General features: G+C 37.7%; 1 protein-coding gene across 3 annotated transcripts in view; it reads right to left on the bottom strand.

Moving 5' to 3' along the window:
• Positions 1–3,221: 3,221 nt before the first annotated feature.
• SNX13 (sorting nexin 13) overlaps positions 3,222–18,972 on the bottom strand; it is a 122,355-nt gene continuing 106,604 nt past the window's right edge. For 2 of the 3 annotated variants that reach the window (XM_028525141.2, XM_036010545.1), the window contains 6 exons: positions 16,383–16,544; positions 14,417–14,488; positions 11,373–11,518; positions 11,044–11,112; positions 9,216–9,328; positions 3,222–6,770 (listed from right to left, as the gene is read on the bottom strand). In XM_028525141.2, the coding sequence (XP_028380942.2) occupies positions 6,523–6,770; positions 9,216–9,328; positions 11,044–11,112; positions 11,373–11,518; positions 14,417–14,488; positions 16,383–16,544 (810 nt within the window). In that variant the 3' untranslated portion in view covers positions 3,222–6,522. The remainder of the gene's footprint in view (positions 6,771–9,215; positions 9,329–11,043; positions 11,113–11,372; positions 11,519–14,416; positions 14,489–16,382; positions 16,545–18,972) is intronic. The other variant, XM_028525142.2, reaches the window with a different exon arrangement.

Raw genomic sequence — 18,972 nt, 5'->3', positions numbered from 1 at the left:
TTGTGAACCAGGTTCACTCTGACTGGCCAAATCCGTGCAGAAGTTGAGTCACCTGGCCGTCCCAGGGGCTCATGCACCTGTCAAAGGCAAACTCAGGAACAAGAGCGTTTAGGAAAGGTGTTCACCTGCAGAGAAGACCGAAAGGGAATCTTCAGGCTTTAAACTGACTGGCTCACAAAATATAAAAAGGACAAGAGTTAACTGGAAGGCAAATATCCCACAAGTACCAATGTTACTGAGTTAATAGCCTAGTCATGAGAGTAAAGCAGCAACTTTCCATTGAACCATTTGTTCCATCTTCCAAGAAAAAAACTGTTTTCTTATTTATCTCATGTTGCAAAGTCCTTCTCTTCCAAGAGCCCCTCCTCAACTATGAGACGCTCACTTAAACAGAGAGAAAGTAAAATATTTGGTTCTACCCCTTCCCCTCCTCGGACAGAGTAGACATCCAACTGACACTCTCCCACACGAGGCGAGCCACAAAGTTGCCAGGTGTTTGCGTACAGAGAAAAGACACAGGTGTCCACAATCAAAGTCTACAGTCTCTACTTCATCTTGTTGTTGTGATTGAGAACAGAGATTAGTGGTCGTCAACTGAGACAATTTTGCCTTGGACATCACTTGGCTGTGTCTGAAGACGTACTTGGTTGTCACAATCCGGGGTGGAGGGTGGAGGGTGGTGCACTTGGTATTACCTAGTAGATAGAACCTAAAGGCGTTACTAAACACACTGTAACGCACAGGACGGCTCCCTCTACAAATTACGCAGCCCCAAGTGTCAACAGTGCTGCTGCTGAGAAACTGGCGTAGAAGCTAGAGTCAGACCACCTGGGTTGAGTTTTCAGCCTTACTTACCCCAGGGGCGTCAAACTCATTTTCACTGGGGGGGGGGGGGGGCACATCAGCCTTGCAGTTACTTTCAAAGGGCCAACATAATTTTAGGACTGTCTAAATGTAACTACTCCTTAACTGTTAAGGAGTTGAAATTACATGTGGCTCTTTGAAGGCAACTGTGAGGCTGATGCCCCCTGTGAAAATGGGTTTGACACCTTGACTTACCCATTCTGAAACTTTGGATAATAGACTCAACCTGCATGCCTGAGTTTTTCTGTCTATAAACTGAAGATAACAGTACCCACACCCCAAAAGGTTATATGCTATGGGAACCTTTATTGGAAGCACAAGATCTGTTTCTTCGGCTTCTTATATATTTGTATCAATATATCTTTTTTTCTCTTTTTATCTACATCTAAATTCTTTCTGCCATGTTTCTATTTCCAGGTATGGAGGCTTCAACACAGGGATAAATCTCATTGGCCTTCAGTGTAACACTTTCTATTAGCCATTTCTTTGCATCAAGGTATACAGTTGTACAGGAAGGAGTTAACACAGCAGGTAGGACCTGGAAAGGGTTTGCATACAGCACTGGGCCCTGTTCTCAGGTGTCCAAGAACCTACATTTCAGTATTCCTACATTCCTCAAATTGATAAAAGTGGCTCACTATGCCGAAACTGTTTGTACAAAATATAAACGGTTTATGCAAAAGGCATGCTTACTTTCTGAGAGGCCGGATTCTTGCTGTGCGTCATGCAGAGGGTGCCTACACGACAGGCCTCCTATAAACATGATAGGCAGTCCTGAAAGAGCTCACCTGGTCGGCAGCATTTCACACGCTGCCACAGCTCATTGCCGGGGTAAGGGTACCCTAAGAGATACCACTGGGAGAACTGTGGAAGCTCAAGGTCGGCTGCCCTCAGTTTGCCCTCTGCACCCTCTCCCTTTGATGTTCTCTATCTTTTTGCTGTAACAGATCTGAGCTGTGAAATGACTCTAGGCTCAGTCCTGTGAGTCCTCCTTGTGATGTGCCCAGGGAGTGGTCTTGGGCACTTCCAAAAGACAGCCCTAGTGTTTTATTCCGCCTGATGACAGGTGAAAGGTCATGTTTACCAACTTAAAATATCACGTTTCATACATTTCTCATACACTGTGTATTGGTAGATAGACATAAGTTGTTAAGGATAATTTTTATTCTATTCATTTTCTTCTTGGCAAGTCCGAGGTTCTCAGCTGCTGCAATTTTCCCAATATCAAACATAGTATCCACCATTACATAGAGGTCAATGCCTGGCATACACTTTAAAAACTGAACTGTACAGTATTACACCTCTCCGCCCCTGCATTTCCTAGTTACTTCTCTTTTGATCCTATGCACAAGGTCCTCAGCAAGTATCTTGCCCACTTTTTATAAGACATGCTCTATTGTCCCCAAGTTCATTATTCTGGTACCAACAGCTGAATTCAGTTCTAATATCTACTATATTATCAGCTGTTCATTTTTCATATACTTTTTCTTCCAATAACTGAACTTTCCATTGGAAAGATAGGCAATAAATAAAATAAATCTTTGTGTCCCAAATCCATTTTTTTTTGTCTAGAGAGTTTATATTCCTAATTAAAGATGCTTCACACTTTACTTCTCCCTTACTAAGATTCTTTTCAAACCACATTCCCTGGGAACATTATCCTCAAGCTATTCTTTTATGACAAAAGATTCCATGGTTAACTAAGTTTGGGGAGTTAGGTAAACAAACAGATTTACTTACTATAGAACTTTTCAGAACCTTTGATATACTCATCTGAATTGTGAACATTTTAGGGTTTTGGATTGTAGATTTGTGTCAGTTACATAAAAGTATAAAACTATGCTCCCAAGAACATCTTAGAGGGGTGAACGTTTCACAGTGTGCATTCTGAGCGATACAATGCCTGCCCCTGGTAGGGCAGCGGTCACCACATCTGATGTCTGAGAAGCCCGTGGATACAGGTCCAAGAAGGCTGCGAACGTTATGGTCAACCAGACACAGCTACACTATGGAGGAACAGCTGTCAGAACTGCGATGTCTGAAATATTAGGCAGGCTACAAGCTAAAAATGAGATCAAGTAAAAATTGCTAATGGATTACCATAGATCCTTCTATAAGGAAACTGTAATTCTGAATGGCAGGGAAGTATGACGTTTCTTTAACACTACGGTGGTACGTTACTTGCCCCAGAAAAGGAAAATTAATGCAGTTAGTTTAAGTCAGTGGGTACTCAGTAACTCCTCTGTCACCTGGAACCGACACTGCTTGATCTCTCAAATGAAAAGGAAAATAGAGACACTAAAATAACACCACTGAGCACGCATTTCTTAAAGTAATAAAAATACATTACTACAAAATAAATTGAACAAAAAGGTTTGTTAATACTTTATTAGTATTTTCTAATGGACAGAACATAACACAAACCAAATAAAATTTTTTCTTTTTAGTTCCATAAAAATAGCTGACATTCTGATTGTTGTTCCTTCTTCATTAAAGGAGGAAAGTACTGGCAGAATAATTAGGCACACAGTTGACACTTACTGTACAATGATATGCACGAGTTATCTTTCACAATTACAGTCCTAAGATGTGCTCTTTATACTTTTCCCTTGTAATACAGGAGTCATGCTCCTATAAGCAAACTTCACTAGTAACAAAAGCATTGTACAAGGAGTGACAAAAAAGACTTTTAAAACAAGTCCTTAAATGAAAGGATGCAGCAACAACGGAATGTAGGTTGTTAAGAAGACAGTTTAAACTAGATCTCCAAACGTTAAAATTCATTTATTTTACAAGTACGCAAATACACATGCATTAAATGAAAATATTGCACAAAACTAAAATTTTTAGGTTGTGAAATTTATGTTGATCTTAATTTTTTAAAAATCGGTACACTTTCTGGTAGCGCTTAACTGTTTGATTTTTCCCCAAACACCAGCAGCACAAACTTAAAATGAGCGAAGTGACACAGTCAGGAAATTTTTAACATTTTTTCTTTTTAAAAAAATTAAGGCTAACCAAGTGCATCCATTGTACAATGGCACAATTATTTCCAGCAACTATTCAGAACACCCTAATTCTAGGAAATGCCCATCTAAGTGCTATATTTAAATCATACAATCAAAGTTTTTAGGTGAATGAACTATTAAAAGTTAGTAGTGATGGTTTCCAAATAGGTTGTTACCTGAAAAATCATAAAACCCAAAGAATGATTAATTTTGAAGGTTTTTGCCTAAAGGCACCACTGACTTAAAAAAACACATTCAAAAATCAAATATTAGAAGACATAAAGCCTCTTCACATATATTCATATATGTAATAAATGCATTAGATTGTAATAACTTTATTAAACATAGTATACTGTACTTGACTTATGGGTTAAATATTCTAAACACAGCTTGACCAAGTCATTCAAAAGCCGACTTGAGCACGACCCAGGCTCTCTCTGATGTAAAACACAGATGTGCATAGACAAGATGCACAACCACCTACACAGACCACCACCTGACATTGCTGCTTTTGAAATATAAATTCTTTTAAACAAAAATTATTTTAAAAACCCACTTACTCAAATATTTTTTGGTATGATGCAGTTAACGTGGCAGGGCTCTGTTATGAAAATCTGCAATCTTACATGACATTTCTTTCCCTGGCTGACGGCCAGCGTTCCTCGCATTACTTAGAAATGTTCTTTCACGTGTACACGCTAGACTCGGATGTGAACTGTTTACCCTTAGATTACTTATGTCAAAAGTATACTTCAACTGGGCAGGGGTATATCGGAAAGTCATTGCACTTACGGCCATGCTGATGCTTTTGACAGACGTGTTACACACGGCCTCACTTTTCAAGCCTGGGCATGGAGAGGGACCAGAGCGGGGAGTCTCGCCGAGAGGAAGAAATATTTCTTCCACCAGAGTCAATGGGGAACTTTTCTCTTTTGCAAGTTGCAACGAAAGGGATTTCATTCTTGTAATTCTGAAGACATGCAACACATGCTGAATGTATGCATACTACAAGTATGCACACCAGCATCACAATAAATATGGTTATTATAAAGCTTTAAAGGAAGGCTTTATTCTGTTATTAGGCTCACTCTTTAAGTAGGATCTAAGTGAAAACAAGACAACAGTATCTTGTTCCCATCTTAAAGCTCCCAAATAACTGGGATACCAATACTTTGTCCCTTTGTCTTAAGCACCCAGACATATCTTTTAATACCAGGATCTTGGCTCAGTGGTCTGATAAGTAGCTTCACTATTTTAAGGTTTTAGTGTTAAATATTTCTAAAACAAAAAATGCTGACACATCCAAACCCTTAATCAGTGGAAATACTTAAAACTATGCATACAAGCAATATAAAGACTTCAAAGACGGACACATGGAGAATGAGAAAACTATAGGAAATGCGGAGGCTCCAAACTGGAAAAGGTATTTCGTTGTCATTGATACAAAATTATTTTAGGGACTTAAATGTATACACTGAGGGGTTTTGCCAACTTGCTTTATTTAGTAGAAGTTTACATTATGCAAAATATAAATAAGAGCATATTTTAAAAAATATTATACTTCTGTTTTCATTATTTTCATATATGTACACTATAATAGAATTAGGAATTTGTATGTTTACATATGACTAATAAGCTCATTTAATCCTTTAATTTGCTATTTTTGCAATCACCTATGGTATGTCTAGATCACACAATTTAAAATTATCATATGGTAACTTTCAATAGAGTGCTGTTTTCTTTTAAATTTTCATATTTTTAGAAGCACAGAATTTATTTGGCAATTCTTTCAACAAATTACACCCCTACTATATAAACAGTAATCTCTTAAAGATAAACTGCAATTTTGAAACTTAAATGACAGCCACCATATGCTTCTTTTTGCACACAGAATGCCAAAAAACAAAACTAAAAACAGAAAAAACATAGATTGAGTACCATAAGAGCAAAATAAGAGCCCTTAAAGCACACAAGTATCAATTAAACATTGTTTTATACCAATAAACAAATCCAATTGCATTCTGTTTTTGATTGGTTTTATGTTACACTAGGTTTTATTTTATGTCACAAAACTGTAGTTTGGGTATAAGGTTACTTCATACTTGAAGGGCATTCTGTCACTTTCCCCACACCCAAGACCAAGATCGATGCTGCAAAGATCTTTCACCTCACTAATCTACAACACTTCAAAATGCCGACAGAGACCTATAAAATCATTATGCAAAACAAATCCCTCCAAATCATACATTGCACAGTCTCCCACTGTTAAACAAATTAGCCAAGTTATCTGTGAACCGTTGTTCTGTGCTTTCCTTAGCTCTCATACACACACTCTGGCACTTTGTCATTGCTGGAGAACGCTGATTAGTCTGAAACAAAAGAGACCGACGTCCTTCTTGCTTGAGATGGGGGCAGTATCCTCTCAATGTTGCAAAAATATGCACCAAATCATTTAAGACACAGCAACTCTCTTGGTAGTGGCTGGATGACGGACGAGGATGAGAAGAACCACAGTCCTGTGGATGTACTGATAATCTATTGAGACATGAAGAGACTGGTGCAGACACAGCAGTGTATGAGTTAAGCCCCAGAAGGTCTGTCCACCCACTAGTTCTGGACAAAACGAACACCAGCTTCATAGATTGGAGTGTCACCTTTTCTGTAAAGAAGGCGCTTGAGTTGTTTGAAGTTTCTGTTTATATTTTTGCATCTGCTTTGATCGTGAATGCAGTTTGTTGAAAAGTTCACGGAATTTATACTGTGGAAATAAGGTTTCCAAAAAGCCTTCCAAAAAGACATAAACCATTCTTCTATTTAATTGGTTGTGCTGAAACATTTCAAAAACACGAAGAATACCTTTCCGTGTTGTCTCAGCCCCAATAATGTGCTTCAGTTCATCTAAACGGGGGAGAATAAACATAACTCATTACTCCAGTAGAGGAAACACCAGGCACAAGCTAGGCTCTACGTTAAATCATGTAAACATGTAAAGTGCTCAGCAGCGTAACTGATAAACAGCAGGTATGCAGTTAATGTGTTTCAGCTGTGCATTGTAACTGAGATTTAAAATCTACATGTGTGTGCATGTGCGTGCGTCCGTCATTATGCAACAGATCCTGGGAGACAAGACAGTGCAAGAGGAAGCAGCAAGACCCAGACTCAGAAGCCCCACATTAGAATTACAATTCTGGCCCTTAACACCTATTTGACATTTACCTACCCTGAGTTTGCTTCTTCATCTGTAAAATGGACATTTATAATAACCAATGTCCGTATAACTGTAAGGTTTATAAGGCTTTAAGAAGATAATATAAAAAGTGATCTGTACATCCTGAAACATCACACAAATACTCTTACTATGCATAATGCACAGTGAGAAATCTGCTATAAGGAAATGATATGTGACAGCTGATCTATGATTTCAAAAACCTGTGACACAGTAAAGTGCCATTAATATACTAAAAGCACAAAGATGTACATGGGGGGATTGTACATGAGACTATAAGGAAAGGTCCCCTTCGAGGAAGTAACAACTGCAGCTGACTCTGCTGCCTGGGCAGGACAGGCAGATGAAGGACAGGCTTTCCCGGAGAAAACATCAGCGAGCAAATGAGCACTAAGGGAGGAGAACTAGGCAGACTCAGGAAACAGGGGTGGTGTTGTGTGGTTGAATTTTAGGATTCCTGTCGAGAAAGTGCAGAAGCGAATGGAAAACTGACAGTGCTTTGCCCTCCAGGACGGGCGAGAGTGGCATTCCCTCATGGGCAACGGGAAGTCGCCAGAGGTGTCTGAGGATGGGAACGACAGGAGTGGTTCCTCCTGGTCATGGTCAGGACCTCAGCAGCAGCACTCGTTTTTAGTGCTTTCCAAAGAAACAGGAAACTTCTAAAAGGTGCATGTCTGACTAGGGGAACAATATGACTTAAAGCAAAGTTTGTGAATTTACTAAAAACAACTGAGGAGGTATGTATGTACACTTTCACATCTGCCTTCACGTGTCCACACAGGTGGCACCTCCTCGGGGAGGCCTTCCCAGATCACCCAATCTGCGTCTGCAGCTTACTGACCCTCCCCTCGCCCTGCACTCTCTGTCGCCTCAGCACTTACCACTGTCTACACATACTGTACTTTCTGTATTTGTTCTGTCTGTTTTCTGTGTCCCCTACTAGAATGTAAGGTCCAAGAAGGGAAAGATTAGTGCAAAAAATAGTGTCCGGCACATGATGAGCTTGCAAAAATATTTACTGAATAACTACATTAGGTTTCTTCCAGCTGAAAACTGAGTCGGTCTATAGCATGATCTAGTTTACTTTCATAGTTTATTATATAATATTCTAAGTTATTCTTTTTATATTTCTTCCATGTTATTTCCATATTTTGTTTTTTATCTCCAAATGCAACAGTGTAGTCAGTCTGTAAGGCAGAATTAATAGCCATGTGGCAAATTTTCAACTTAACTTATAGAAGAGAAAGTAGATTATTAAAATCTATGATGAAGATGTAGTTTTACATAATAGAAAAAGAAACAGGTATTATATGATGCTCAAGAACTTAAATATATCTTTTAGATTCCCTATATCCAAAATTTAAACGTGGAGAGAAGGTATCTAGTTACTTCAAAGATATTCATAACCAAAGAAGGGATCAAGTAACCACCAAGTCGCACAAAACTGCTTGTTATATTATGTAGCATCTCTTACTGGGAGAAGACAAGACGGACACAGTGGATTTAAATTGGTGAGACAGCGGTGTACTAAGGAGGTAAGTCAGACCAATGGAATGCCACCATGTGTACTTTCTTTGGACCATGTTTTAATACAGATTGACAAATGGATCAATCAGTTGCTCCTAAGTAAAGGGATTCTTGAGGAGAATTGGTTTGTTCTCTTAAGTAGAACAAATATTCTTCCTGAAAACCTCAAACTTCAGATTCCTTTATTAGTCCTTTCATCTGTTACATATTTATCATCAACTTATTCTCAAAATGTTTTAAGGCAGTAAAGCGAAGTGGTTAAAAGCACTTTTTCAAATGATTGAAAGCAGTGGCTTTTAAGTCATTTAAGCTGAGTCAGAATCCCAACACTCACTAGCTATGAATGGTGGGTGACCGACTGAACCATTTTGAGCTTCTGTTTCCTCACATATAAAGCTGCAAAATTAACAGTGCCTAGCTTCACAACACTGTCATGGGAATTAGTTAACAAAAAGTGAGAAACGCCTGGATCATTGCCTCCTATGTGGTAAGCAATAAAATAGTAGTTATTATAGTCAAACAAGCATGCTCAGTGCCAAAAATTCAGAACTTACAAATTAATGAGATTTTTACCAAACATGTTCACTCACCTGGCATAATGGAAAGCAGTTTTGTTTTTCCTGCAACCCTTGTTCTCATCCGAACGCCTTTATCTCTGCACGGAATAGTCTCGGCTAAAATGCCATTCGGCCAAAAGGCATCTCTATTTAAAAAGATCAAATAGATTTGTGACCATCTTCATTTTCTAATGATACAAGTTGGTAAAATTATTCTAATTTCCCACAGAAAATGGAAAGAGGAAATATTTCTGAAATTTTATGTAACTGTGACATTCAACAAATAGTAATCAAGGACAAGGTTCAATTTTAGGTGTAAAATGATATACACAAGAAAGATAACTGATGAATTCTGCCCTAAAATAAAATATAAATACTGACAAATGATAAGGAGAGCAAAACAAAATATATAAATGACTATATCACATCTATTTCAACTCAGAGTTGGCCTCTCAGTGAGACTGAGCAGCTCATCTGAATACTACCCCACAAAATCTTGAATTGAGGTAATGTGATCTCCGAGTTTCCGTATATCTACGCCAATATAAAACGAATTCGGCACCTGCACCTTATAGCTGGATTGATTACAATGTTCTCTTCGCATATATAACCCATTCTCCTTCACTTTCACAGCATGGTTAATTTTTGTTCCTTATTTATGAGGCCAAAAGCAGAAATTTAAGCACAATAACTAAGCTTCCATCTGGGAACTGGTTCTGAGGGAGAGAAAAACCTAGAGCAGTCGTTCTCCACTTTACACATTAGAAACACCTGAGAGCTTTAAAAAATCTTAATGTGCAGGTCTTCCAATGGATTAATTAAGCCAGACTCTCTGGAGAGGGACCCAAGCACCAGTACTTTTTAAAGCTTTACAAGTGATTTCAATGTGCAGCCCGGGGTGGGAATCACTGCTCCCAGGGAGGCACATCATTCACCCACCCTGAAACAGAGTCAGTGTGCCAGGGCCGGGGGTCCGACTTTTGGAAAGATGTGGTACGGCGAGGGAAAATGTAGCTTCAGATCAGAGAAACCTGGTTCCCTGTTTACAGCACACGAGCTTCTGGGCAAGCTGCTTGACCTGACTGTCGCTCAATTTCCTCATAACAAAACGTAGACAAAAATCCCTCTCTGGTGAAACATGATAAAATCAGGAAGTGTACCTAAAGTAGCTGGCACAGCACCAGGCAAACCGTGCTCCACACCAAGAGCTCCCTCCTGCTCCTGTTATTTTGAGATGCACGATGCCGGGAATATTTCTGCCCGGCTTATCTCTCACTGCTGGAAACGCAGTCTATTTCTCTGCTGCGCAGTGCTCTCCTGGAGGAACTGTAACTGGTGACTGACAAAGCGCTAGGCGCAGGGGAGGAGCTCAGAATATTGTTGTAGGGTGAACATATAAACTGGAGTATCACTGCTCTTAAATCTGTATTTTTTTCAGAGGTTCAAATAGTTAAAAAATTAAACTGTGGCCAGAGACATACATTTTTTTTTTTTAAATTTTGCATTTAAAAATCAAGGCTAGCAAATACAAGTGAGAAAAACTAAACCCTAATGCAAGGTATCTGATTATATGACAATGCCTTGTCTATACTACTATTTCAACTATTCTAAAGCCACTTTACTGTGATAAAATGTAACCTTCTATAATTTTTTCTTTTATACTCTATTCTAGTTTTAAAGAAAACAAAGATCAATAGGCCCATGTATAAAATGTTTATATAATTCTTACGAGTCTTTTTGCTCATCAGTGTTAACTAAAACTAACTTCATGGCCCAGAAGAAAAGTAAAGCAAAGTCAGTCAGCAGTAATGATGCTAAACTCTGTACCACCTGGAGGAAGTGACTGTGTCTTAAGACATACCGGAAACGCTTCACTAAGTCTGCTACTTGCTCAGGGGAGGTCATCCAATCAACATGGTCAACTATTTTTCTGAAAGTAAAGACATTTAAATGAGTACGGTCAAAATTTTACAAGGTGAATAAAATAAACACTACTTTCATTCAGTAAGCAACTCAATTTGTATGTAAATTATCTCTAAGAGAAGCAGACTGCTTTAATAATGTTCTTAAAAGGTCCAGAGAAGGAAATTCTCCTGTAAAGGTTGAACAATCCAGTTCCAGAAGTAAACGTCTAAAAGCTAAGTAAGATCAGCTCTAAGTGGGAAAACAAAGAATAAAAAAATGTGGTACCTATTAATTGTATCACCATATGTGGCTCTAATAAGCTGTTGAAGTAGGTTTTTTATATTTCTTCGCAACCACTGATTCCTTTCTTTTAAGTCGAACACTTCATCCATGAGAAGCAGCATTACCCTTAGTGGAATATTGTCATCCACCTGACAAAACACAAGAAGAAATAAGCTTATGTCCATCTGAGCTCCGTACCTCCCATCAATGGATACATTTACAGAATGACTGCTACTATTTCGCAGGTCAGAGAACAAGTTATACTATAGCTTTCATAATCTGACATTTCATTCTAATTTAGAAAAGACCTTTTAAACTGTTATTTTGATAGAACGTAGAATTTTACAGCCCTATACGGATAGCAAATCCCACAACTATAATGAAAACAATTTCTCCAAGTGGACTCCTGATGACCTTGGGGAAAGATGATTTGGCTTTTTTACTTTTAGTGGGGCCCACGCTAGTTTGATACAGCAGATACTAACCCCTCTGCCTATATCCTGGGGCAGCTTTTTCAAAAGAACAAAATATACTCAACAGTCTCTTTATTTAATACAAAAAACAGTCTACCCAGAATAACGTGATTTGCTTGGTCAGTGAGTAGTATGTTTTTAGATATTTTCAGGGAAAAGCACGGAATAAAATCTAGTATATAACTAAGTTAACACTACATAAGACATATTTCACTAAACTAGAATTTTAATGTTTAACAAGTGAAAATTTGAACACTTTTATAATGGGAATATTTGATTAATGATATAAAAATAACAAGACAACTAGAATGCTTTTTGGTGTGGAAAAAAAAATACACATAAAGCCCAGACAGGTGCAGGTTTAGAACTACAACTGCATATAAGTGTCAGAAAGTTTATAACTCTTTCATCACTAAGATACTCTTTCTGATTCTTTCTTCATCAGTGTTGTAATTTAAATACTGAGGAAACAGAATGAGTTGTTTTTCACTGTCACGTTGTGAACATTCTCCTAGTGCACCCTTCCTTTCCCACTGAAAGCCCAGAGCTTAACCAAGGGGAGGGGAGCACTGGACAGGGATGGGGAGAGGCACCTTCATTTACTGCGGCTGAATGCTGTTCTAGTCTCTGATCAAGTATATTCAAGTTTGGTGCCACATGACAATTTAATAAAAGGTTAAACTGTAAAAACCCTGAACAAAAGGTATGTTATGGATATTACACAGCATAACTCCTAATAAAACATTCTAAAATATTCCTGAAAAACAAATAAAAATATTTTATTTTTAAACAGTTTATCGTAAAGAATTTTCATGAGAAACCAAGGGGAGATAATTGTAACTTTATGCCTAATAGAACAGAATATTGAGCCCAGACCCAAACGTTTATTGGGTTGGCCAAAAAGTTCACTCAGTTTTTTTCTGTACTATGGCTCTAGTAGTGCTTAGTTGTCTTTATCTTCATTTGAAACAATTTTGTTAGATTTTATTGGGTCAGCTGTCATACATTTAAAAAATGATGTGTGCATTTAAAAAAAACTCATCAAAAGTGGTGAATTTTTGTGCAGCCATTTTAATATTGAAGATGGAAGAAAACATGCAACATTTTTAGAGTATTTTGCTTTATTATTTCAAGAAAGGTAAAAATGCAACTGAAACACAAAGAAAGATTTGTGCAGTGTATGGAGAAGGTGCTGTGACTAATCAAACATGTCAAAAGTGCTTTGCAAAGTTTCTTGGTTGTACTGGCATTTTGGCCAAATAATTCTTTGCTGTGGGGCTGTCTTATGCATTGGAAGGTATTTAGCAGCACCCCTGGTCTCTACCCACTCGAAGCCAATAACGGGAGATAGCCAACACACTTAAATATCCAAATCAATAAAGTTATTGGTGAAAATGAAAAATGTGTCTTTTATTTTATGGAAAAAACTAAACGGACGTTTTGGCCAACCCAGTAACTGGGGAAAAGAGGGCCTTCTCAGTAAGTGGTGCTTGGGTCAACTGGACCCCAAACTTATTCCATACACAAAAATCAATCCTAGATGAATGCCAAATCTAAATTTCAGGGTGGTAAAACAAACAAAAATAAATAGAGAAAATCAAATATCTCTGTGACCTTTCAACGGACATGAATGGTATATACAGTGCACAAAAGCACACAAAGAAGATATCTGCAACACTCAAATACTTACACCTGACAAAGAACCATTATTCAGATTATAAAAGCACTCTTACTAATCAAAAGACAAAGACAACCAAGCCAAGAGAAAAATGGGGGCAAGCACCAGACACAGAAGACAAGATGCCCAAATGGCCAATGAACATATGAAAAGGTGTTCAACATTTCTCACAGTCATCAGAGAAATGAAAATCCACATCAGAGACAAAGCTCAAAGTGGCTCGAGTTAAGAAGACACAACGCGGGCAGGCTGTGGAGCGCTGGAGTGCTCGTGCATTGCTGGCGGCACTGTAAGTGGAACACACGCTTTGGGAAACTACTGCAGAGTATGTATTAAAACTGAGCGTTTGCACACTCTGTCCAAGCAATTCCATTCCTGGGTATAGACCCAACAGAAACATGTACTTATTTTTTTAACCAAAAGACGTATTCCTAAGAGTACTATTCATAATATGACAAATAAATTATATTTACAAAATGGGAGTGCTGTAGACCACGATAACAAAGAAACTAGAATCAATAAAACACCACGAGGGAGCATCACAATGTTGACCAAAACTGGCCACACTAAAAGGAGTACGTACTTCGTGGTGTCATTTACACCAAGTGTAAAAGCAGGGTGGACGTCAGGAGAGTGATCACCCTTGGTGAGGGGAGAGGGCAGTGACAGGAAGAGCGCATCAGGGGTCTTTTCCGGGTACTGGCAACAACCTGTTTCTTGTTGAGGGTGCTGATCACATGGGCATGTTCAGTTTGTAAGAATTCATCAAACTTAACACTTACAATATATGCACATTAATGATGGATATATATTACTATACTTTACCTAAAAGTTAAAAATATGTTAACCATGATTTGTATTGCAATTGAAAACTACCAAAAATAAAATGAACTCACAGTATCATCGAGTTGAGCTGAGACCCGACAATGTTCAGGATCTGAATCAACCTTCGGAATTAAAGGGGGCATCTAACATTTAAAACAAAGAAAGAAACAGAACAAAGTGAACATGCAGACAAAATAACAGAGCATAATAATAAATCAAAATGATTATCAAACATAATAAATGGCATTTGATTTGATATCTGGTACAATATATAAAGTTTCTATATTTTCTATTTAAAAATATTACTCTAAAATTAGAAATCAAATACAAAAGAGTGATTACTTCATTACCAAAGTATTATTTTCCTTTAAACAAATGGAGACAACTGTACTCGAATATTAATAAAAATAGTTTAAAAATATCATCCCACACTGAAAAAAATGCTTAGCTATTTAGTTGAAAGGGGAGATTACTTAGTCAAGCTCCCATACCTTTTAGAAAAATTTAAAGCTAAGAAAGATTAAATAATTTAACAGAACACCCATCTTCTTTCTTTTACCAGAGAGAGCTTGATGGTATGTTAACAGGATAAAAGGACTTACTAACCAATTATAGGATAATGTAAATTATGGGAAAAGAGAACAGAAAAACGGTGTTTGCTGATAATTACGGATTGGCACAGGAAGAACCATCAGAATCACCTATTACAACCCTTCGTGTTGCTAGTGAGAAAGAAGCCTGGCAAAGTTCAGTGACTTCTGTATGAAGGCACAGGGGTGACTGTTAGCAGAAGTAGCACAGGGAAAATCCTCATTTCAGTGTTAGTATACTTCCCATGATTAGAAACAAAGATGAAGTATCAGAGAAAGTATGAGAATTAATAGAAAAGCATGATTTGCAAACACTATTTTAGTTGTCTCTTATACTAAAAAAAAAAATTCTGTGTTTCTGTGTATTCTTTCTTCATTCAAACTGACCTAACAAGTAGAAAATTCTAATAGCTCTATGTTTTCTTTTATAGCCTTGAACATAACCTTAGACAACTAGGTCAAAACCATGAAAGGTACAAATTACCAGGCAACAAATTACTTGGTCCACTATCTGTATTTGCTAATGTAATAAAAAAGGTTCCTAGGAAACTCTTCTGTATCACTCGAAGGTACAGACTCACAAGTATGGCCCCAGAGACTGATGACGGTGCAAGGCATTTCCTCACCTTGACCATGTAAATCAGGAGAAATCAGACTTAATGTTTCTTGATGAATATCAGCATAACTAATTTACACAATAGCATCTACTTGTTTTCTTATAAAATTTAATAGCACTCCAGGAAAAAAACTGGCATAACAGAATAAAACAGTACAAAAAATGTTAACTTTACCAATTAAAAAATTTTTCAATTTATTTTTAGAGAGAGGGGAAGGGAGGAAGAGAGGGAGAGAAACATCAATATGTGGTTGCCTCTTGTGCACCCCTACTGGGGATCTGGCCTGCAACCCAGACATGTGCTATAGACGGGGAATCAACTCAGTGACCCTTTGGTTTGCAGGCCGGTGCTCGATCCACTGAGCCACACCAGCCAGGGCTAACTTTACCAATTTTAAATATTTGTTTTGAATAGAGTTAAAAATTCTACCATATAACAGAATGGAAACATGAGACAGACTGACATATCTCCAAGGGGAGGGAGTGGAGGGACTAGAAGAAATTAGCCAAAGAACATATATGCATGTATGCACAGCCGACGGACACAGACGATGAAGGCTGGTGTGGGGACCGGGTGGCTGAGGGGAATGAGAGACATCTGTAATAAAGTCAATGAAAAACATAAAATTCTACCACAGCAGAGCCTGAGGGGTGACTGGATTTAGTGTCCATTTCTGATAAGAATGTTTTCCCTTTAGTTTTTTTTTAATTCTTTATGAGACTGTGTTAGAAGGCTTTGGACTTCTGAAATAGGTAAATCTAAGCATGAGCTCAATATATTGTGGTTGACCTAAAAATAGCTTGCTTTAGACATTACGGAAAATATCTTACCTTGAAAAATGATTGCTTTATGTCTTGACCCAATCTTTCCGACATTTTGCCCATGTTGTCTGACATTTTAGTCATTCCCTCTGCCAAGCTATCAGGAAGGGACTTGACTGCATTTGAAACGTTCCTCATAGAATTTCGAAGTGGGTTTACAAAAGTGTCCATCTAAAGAGGAAAAGGTAGTATAGCATGACTTTATTGTATCATATTTGTTATTCAACTGAGAAGCCTGGGAAATCACAGAGGGTAACATATGAAAGATACAATAGTTTTCCAGTCTACAATAGTTCATTTCCTTATAAAAGTATATAACTGCTGTCTTCAATGTGTCTTAAAAATATATTTTCACACACAAATATGTGGCTAAAATTTTTGAGTAATAAGGTTATTGCTAGAAAGTAAATATGCCTTGGCTGCCTTTCTTATTAAACAAAATCTGGGGGAAAAAAAGTTTTCCAAAACAGAAACTGATGCACGTGGAATTAGCTACAATATGCTTCTGCAGCAATTCGAGGCAACAAGGACATGGATAGTTTGAAGAGATATAAAAATTAAATAAGCCAATAAACCAAAAGCTGAAGTAACTAACAAGTGACTATTTAAAATTAACTTTTTAAAAATAATTTTTAGGATATATACATTCTCAATTAAGAATCTATGGAGGGTATTTGAAATCCATTATGAAAAAGAAAAAGAGAAGCTGCAAACCAGTTATGTAAACCACGTTTCAGTAAGGGAGAAGAGAGAAACCGTGAAAGAAAATGTCATCAGTTACATAAAATGGGATAATCTCCAGAGGCTTTGGAAGCATTAAAACAGACATGTGACCATACAAAAGTTAACTTCAATTAGGAAAGGAAGAGACATCTAAAGAAGCCAAAGTAGCTGAATATGAAAACTTTCTGAGATTTATTTAAAAAGAGGAGGGCACAAAACCAGTCATGCAAAACTCCAAGAAAAAGTTCCAGAAAGTATTGCGTCTCATAAAAACCGGCACAGAAACAAATTATGTGCCATGTGGAAAGAAAAAAAATACTTAAAAACACCGAACCCCATTATTTAAGGAATATAGCACAATGCAATACAATCAAGAAGCAAAACTCCTTTACTCTAATATGCTTTCAGGGTTTCCATTAATAAAAATACTCTGAAGAGGCAGAATAACAACAACAAAAACTGAACTTTAAGAAAACCGTAAATGGGCTGGGGCTTTGGTTACTCTCGGAATTAAGCTGAACCGACAAACTACAGACATGCTTGGTAGAGCATGCAACCCATGGTGCGGGGCGGTCACTGTCACAGTAGGAGAATTTACAGTAGAACCAAAGAACAGAAATGAGGATGAAGAACGGTTTGAAAAACACTACCTCTGGTAAAGAGAGATATGGAAATAAAAAGAATAAAAAGATGAAGCTAACTCTTTATGTGTGCAAGCACACTTAAGTGTGTGTAAAATTACGTGTGTGTCTGTGTGTGTAATTCTAATTCCATATACAGTAATTAACTGGAACAGTACTCAAATCAATCAGAATATTATTTCCAACACTGACATTACTGCCAAGAGTGTTTTCTTTTTTTAACTGTAATGACATTATAAATGCAGTAAAAGTCATAAGAACACAAGCAGAATCCCTCAGAGAGATAAACACGAGAATGCCACATTTAAAATGCGCAGCTTGAGGAAAACTGCCACCCATCTACTAAGTTATGATGTTCACAGAAGAAGTTGAATTTCAGAAGCATAAGGGGCATTAATTTCACTTCAAGCCACAACCTGCATTAAAAGCTATTTGAATATCCTCAAGAATATTTTAGAACTGTGTATAGCTTACATCTAAGACCTGTAGGTTTAGTAGAAAGGTGGGTCCCTCTGATACAACCTTTAGAGCTGAGGAAACGAACACCACCCCCGACACCCTCCAGACACCGGATGAACTCTGGCCAACAGAACCTAAATCTGTATCATGAACTAGACAGGTACCCAAAACAGCTGCCTGGGCACCACCCCAGACCTACAGAATCCATTTCTTTCTTTTTCACTCTTTCTTCCCCTTTCCTTTCCCCAATTTCTGAGAGTAAAGCCCAAGCATCTGTATTGAGATGGGGACTGGGAGAGCCAAAAAGGATAGAAAAACTACAGGAGACTGTGATGCCTAACTAAAAGCATAAAGCAGAGTCCATCACCATATCACAATATTTCTAAAAACAAGAGTTACCTTAAAACAGATGTTTAGAACAGAAAAAAAGAGAGACACGTGCACATCACCGAACAGAGGAGTAGATTACAGATTGCTGGCACAAGCGTACACGTAGTCTGACTTACAAACGAGTCTGTTCACTCAGTCACCACCTCTGTTTAGTTAACTGTGTTGGTAACAACACAAAGTAAGTTTAACTTAAGTTCAGGCCTCTAACTACAGCTTAAAATACCTTCACACCAAAATATGAAACTAGACAGAAAGATACTATATTTGCAGAGAGACTGCTTGTCAGTTACATTTTCTAGGAATTGGCTCGATGATTTTGCAAAGCTAGACATTGTGTGATCAAGTTAATGTATTTTAAAGTATTATTTCTGAAGCTCTAAACAGTC

Source organism: Phyllostomus discolor, chromosome 10 (genome assembly GCF_004126475.2).
Source record: "Phyllostomus discolor isolate MPI-MPIP mPhyDis1 chromosome 10, mPhyDis1.pri.v3, whole genome shotgun sequence".
In the NCBI taxonomy this organism is placed as follows: Eukaryota; Metazoa; Chordata; class Mammalia; order Chiroptera; family Phyllostomidae; genus Phyllostomus; species Phyllostomus discolor.
Note: the sequence above shows the minus strand (reverse complement) of the source record. Positions and strands in the feature narration are given on the sequence as shown.